Below are 5000 nucleotides of genomic sequence, written 5' to 3'. Positions count from 1 at the left end.
GGCATTCAGATTCTGTTCAGAAGAAGCAGCTGCCCCCCTTTTTATCGGCATTATACTAAAATAGTATATTATATATTTACATTACATCAAAACAACATTCTGTGTATGTGTGTTGTGTATGTTCTGCGTTTACCTCCGCAGTGGTAGTTTGTGAGTTATATATATATATATATATATATATATATATGTGAGTTATATATATATATATATGTGTGTGTGTGTGTGTGTGTGTGTGTGTGTGTGTGTGTGTATGTGTGTGTGTGTGTGTGTGTGTGTGTGTGTGTGTGTGTGTGTGAGACAGAGAATTGTATTAAGTGTTCTGTGTTCACCTCTCCAGCAGTAGTGTGTGAGTTATACATATGTGTGTGTGTGTGTGTGTGTGTGTGTGTGTGAGAGAGATAATTGTATTAAGTGCTCTGTGTTCACCTCTCCAGCAGTAGTGTGATAGTTATATGTGTGTGTGTGTGCGTGTGTGTGTGTGTGTATGTGTGTGTGAGAGAGAGAATTGTATTAAGTGTTCTGTGTTGACCTCTCCAGCAGTAGTGTGTGAGTTGATGGAGATCTTGCAGGAGCCTCCTCCATGGCAGTAGACTGTGGTGGTCATCTCCTGCCTGACCAACAGGGCGGCGATCTCCTCCTGAGATGGGACGTATTCGCGCGTTTTTGTCTTCTTCAGGGAATCCCCAATGAACACAGCAAACTGCTCAATCTCAGAGCCCGGGAACAGCTCCCTTATCCTGGACAGAGAGAAGAGACCAGAGTTCAGAGGTCAAAAGTATTAGCACAAACGTATCTCAACGTTAGCTGAGTATCTCCACTAGCCAAAGGCATCGTGACATGCGCCTTTCTGGTAGTGTTACACATCTTAACTATCTATAATAATGAAAAGTTAAATAATTATAATAATCTATCGAAAAGTTACAGAATTACAGATTTCACTATTTCTTGCTAAATATCACCCCTTGCCCTCCACACGCAACGCAGATGCTACATGATGTCTGAGAGTCAGATGCTACATGATGGCTGAGAGTCAGATGCTACATGATGGCTAAGAGTCAGATGCTACATGATGGCTAAGAGTCAGATGCTACATGATAGCTGAGAATCAGATGCTACATGATGGCTAAGAGTCAGATGCTACATGATGGCTAAGAGTCAGATGCTACATGATGGCTGACAGTCAGATGCTACATGATGGCTAAGAGTCTGATGCTACATGATGGCTAAGAGTCAGATGCTACATGATAGCTGAGAATCAGATGCTACATGATAGCTGAGAATTAGATGCTACATGATGGCTGACATTCAGATGCTACATGATGGCTAAGAGTCTGATGCTACATGATGGCTAAGAGTCAGATGCTACATGATAGCTGAGAGTCAGATGCTACATGATAGCTAAGAGTCTGATGCTACATGATGGCTAAGAGTCAGATGCTACATGATAGCTGAGAATCAGATGCTACATGATAGCTGAGAATTAGGTGCTACATGATAGCTGAGAATCACATGCTACATGATAGCTGAGAATTAGATGCTACATGATAGCTGAGAATCACATGCTACATGATAGCTGAGAATCACATGCTACATGATGGCTGAGTCAGATGCTACATGATAGCTGAGAGTCAGATTCAGATGCTACATGATAGCTGAGAGTCAGATGCTACATGATAGCTGAGAATCACATGCTACATGATAGCTGAGAATCACATGCTACATGATGGCTGAGTCAGATGCTACATGATAGCTGAGAATCACATGCTACATGATAGCTGAGAATCACATGCTACATGATAGCTGAGAATCACATGCTACATGATAGCTGAGAGTCAGATGCTACATTATGGCTGAGAGTCTGATGCTACATTATGGCTGAGAGATGCCACATATAGAGCAATTCAAGGAAGGATTCTGAGGAATGTGGTGGCCTCCTGTCTGAGATGAAGTTTCTGATGTGTGGAGTAAATGTGGCACTTTGATGTGGCATGTTGGGGCATGTTATGTGTGTGTGTGTGTGGTTGAGTGAGTTATGTGTGTGGTTGTGTATGTGTGTGTGTACCTCTTGAGGTGGAACTTGAGGTAGCGCAGGATTCCACTGTGTGTGTGTGTGTGTGTGTGTGTGTGTGTGTGTACCTCTTAAGGTGGAACTTGAGGTAGCGCAGGATTCCACTGTGTGTGTGTGTGTGTGTGTGTGTGTGTGTGTGTGTACCTCTTGAGGTGGAACTTAAGGTAGCGCAGGATTCCGCGGCTGGGCAGGAAGGTGCAGCACATGCCGGTGAGCAGGTGCCAGTGGGAGCGATTGGCCGGAGTGTTTGGGTGTGGCACGTGATTGGTCTGCTTGATGAGCTGGCAGTAGACCTCGTCGCGCAGGGGTCGAAGGTCGTGGCAGGTCTGCAGGATGCCCTGGATGATGGGAGTGGGGTCGGACACAGCCTCCATCTCCTGCAGCGAGTTAAAGACCTTCACTGCCTCATCCTGAAGGCTGGAGTAACCCTTCTCCTTTTGGACTGCACCCGAGGGAGAGAGAGAGAGAGCGAGAGAGAGAGAAATAGAGAGAATAAGAGAAAGAGAATTCATGTCATCTAAATCAATTCATCTAGCTAGAGTTTTTAATGTTTTTTCAGATGAACTGGTGTCTGTGTCTGTGTCTGTGTCTGTGTCTGTGTCTGTGTCTGTGTCTGTGTCTGTGTCTGTGTCTGTGTCTGTGTCTGTGTCTGTGTCTGTGTCTGTGTCTGTGTCTGTGTCTGTGTCTGTGTCTGTGTCTGTGTCTGTGTCTGTGTCTGTGTCTGAGATAATGCAGAGTAGACTAAACACACTCGGCACATATTACGGACCTTCTGTGCTTTGAAAGATTAAGTGGCTGAGCGCACACACAGTTCAGTACCGGTAGTTCAACTTGAGCAGATAAATGTGAATGAAACAGTCGTTCAGCAGTTCAACTTGAGCAGATAAATGTGAATGAAACGCTAGTTCAGCAGTTCAACTTGTGTGTTGTTTGTGTGGGGTGTGCTTTAGGACCCTGGGGACACTCACGTGTGACGTTGACCTCTCCGTAGGGGAGGGGCAGGAGGGGGGAGTGGAGGGGGTGCTGAGTGTATCTCAGGATGGGGTTCCTCCTGTACGTCTGCTCCACAGCCTCCGCGTTCAGACTGTTCTCCTGTAGAACACACACACACACACACACACACACACACACACACACACACACACACACACACACACACACACACACAGCCTTTAGTATGTTTAGTACCATTGCAAATTTCCATTGGTATGAGGCTTTCCCATACAGTAGCTGGGTTTGTAAAACATAAAGTAATATAATATTAAACACAGACGCCCCACACCACCCCACACTGATCAAGACAGAGAGAGAGAGAGAGAGAGAGAGAGAGAGAGAGAGAAAGAGAGAGAGGGAGAGAGAAAAAGAGAGAGAGAGAGGATACTCTCCACACTAGAGAGAGAGAGAGAGAGAGAGAATACACTCTACACACTAGAAGAGAGAGACACAGAGAGATAGAGAGAGAGAGAGAGAGAGGGAGAGAGAAAGAGAGAGGATACTCTCCACACTAGAGAGAGAGAGAGAGAGAAAATACACTCTACACACTAGAAGAGAGACACACAGAGAGAGAGATAGAGAGAGAGAGAGAGAGGGAGAGAGAAAGAGAGAGAGAGAGAGGGAGAGAGAAAAAGAGAGAGAGAGGATACTCTCCACACTAGAGAGAGAGAGAGAATACACTCTACACACTAGAAGAGAGACACATAGAGAGAGAGATAGATAGAAAGAGAGAGAGAGAGAGAGAGAGGGAGAGGGAGAGGGAGAGAGAGAGGGAGAGAGGGAGAGAGAGAGAGAGAGAGAGAGAGGGAGAGAGGGAGAGAGAAAAAGAGAGCATGAGCACTGCATGTCCACTGCACTGCACACAGGGGGAAGCACAAGGCCCAGGTGACACACCTCACTACACCTGCTGTGAGCTCTGCACAGGCTGGGGTCCAGAGGTAGCGTTAGCAGAGCATTAGCATGGCAGGTGGTGTTAGCAGAGCATTAGCAGTAGCATTAGCATAAATGTAAGATGAGTCAAATCATTTTAGCTTAAGTTGGCATGTAAAAAGCTGCACATCATATTAGCACAACATAAGCTAGATAAGAGTTGCTTATTTTAGTCTTATTTCTGTTTTAGTTGTTATGTGGTTGCATGAGAGAGAGACAGAGAGAGAGAAAGTGTATGTGTGTGTGTGTATGTCAGAGAGAGATAAAAAGCGTGAGTGTGTGTGTGTGTGTGTGTGTATGTCAGAGAGATAAAGAGCGTGAGTGAGTGTGGGTGAGTGTGTGTGTGTGTGTGTGTTGGTTTCTAACCCATCCAGCAGACATGTTGCATAACATCTAGACAAAAGCAGCAGTGATTCGTGCCCTAGCAGCTCACCTGAGGCAGTGTTTTAACTCCCACTGACTGTCAGCGCTGTCAAAGGGTGTGTGTGTGTGTGTGTGTGTGTGTGTGTGTGTATGTGTATGTGTGTGTGTGTATAAACTCCTAACTGACAGGCGCTGTCAAAGGTTGTGTAAAGGGTGTGTGTGTGTGTGTGTGTGTGTGTGTGTGTGTGTGTGTGTGTAAACTCCTAACTGACAGGCGCTGTCAAAGGTTGTGTAAAGGTAAACCCCTCACTGACAGCCAGTGCTGGCATTCCAGGGGGAACACTGGCTCTATTCTGCTCAGGTGTGTCTGGCTTTATGCTGTCTTTATCTCTCTCTCTCTCTCTCTCTCTCTCTCTCCTCTCTCTCTCTCTCTCTCTCTCTCTCTCTTCTCTCTCTCTCTCTCTCTCATCCTCTCTCTCTCTCTCTCTCTCTCTCCTCTCCTCCCTCCTCTTCTCCTCCCTCTCTCTCCTTCTCTCTCTCTCTCTCTCTGTCATCTCTCTCCTCTCTCTCTCTCTCCTCTTCATGTCTCTCTGTCTCTCTGTCTCTCTGTCTCTCTCTCTCTCTCTGATCTCTCCCTCCCTCTCTC

General features: G+C 46.0%; 1 protein-coding gene across 1 annotated transcript in view; it reads right to left on the bottom strand.

The window, feature by feature from the left end:
- myo10l3 (myosin X, like 3) overlaps window positions 1-3190 on the bottom strand; it is a 13160-nt gene extending 9970 nt beyond the window's left edge. The window contains exons 1-3 of the mRNA XM_031581159.2: window positions 3037-3190; window positions 2213-2510; window positions 530-737 (exon numbers count right to left, since the gene is read on the bottom strand). Of these exons, the coding sequence (XP_031437019.1) occupies window positions 530-737; window positions 2213-2442 (438 nt within the window). The 5' untranslated portion in view covers window positions 2443-2510; window positions 3037-3190. The remainder of the gene's footprint in view (window positions 1-529; window positions 738-2212; window positions 2511-3036) is intronic.
- Window positions 3191-5000: the final 1810 nt, after the last annotated feature.

This window comes from Clupea harengus, chromosome 2 (genome assembly GCF_900700415.2).
Source record: "Clupea harengus chromosome 2, Ch_v2.0.2, whole genome shotgun sequence".
Lineage (NCBI taxonomy): Eukaryota > Metazoa > Chordata > Actinopteri > Clupeiformes > Clupeidae > Clupea > Clupea harengus.
Note: the sequence above shows the minus strand (reverse complement) of the source record. Positions and strands in the feature narration are given on the sequence as shown.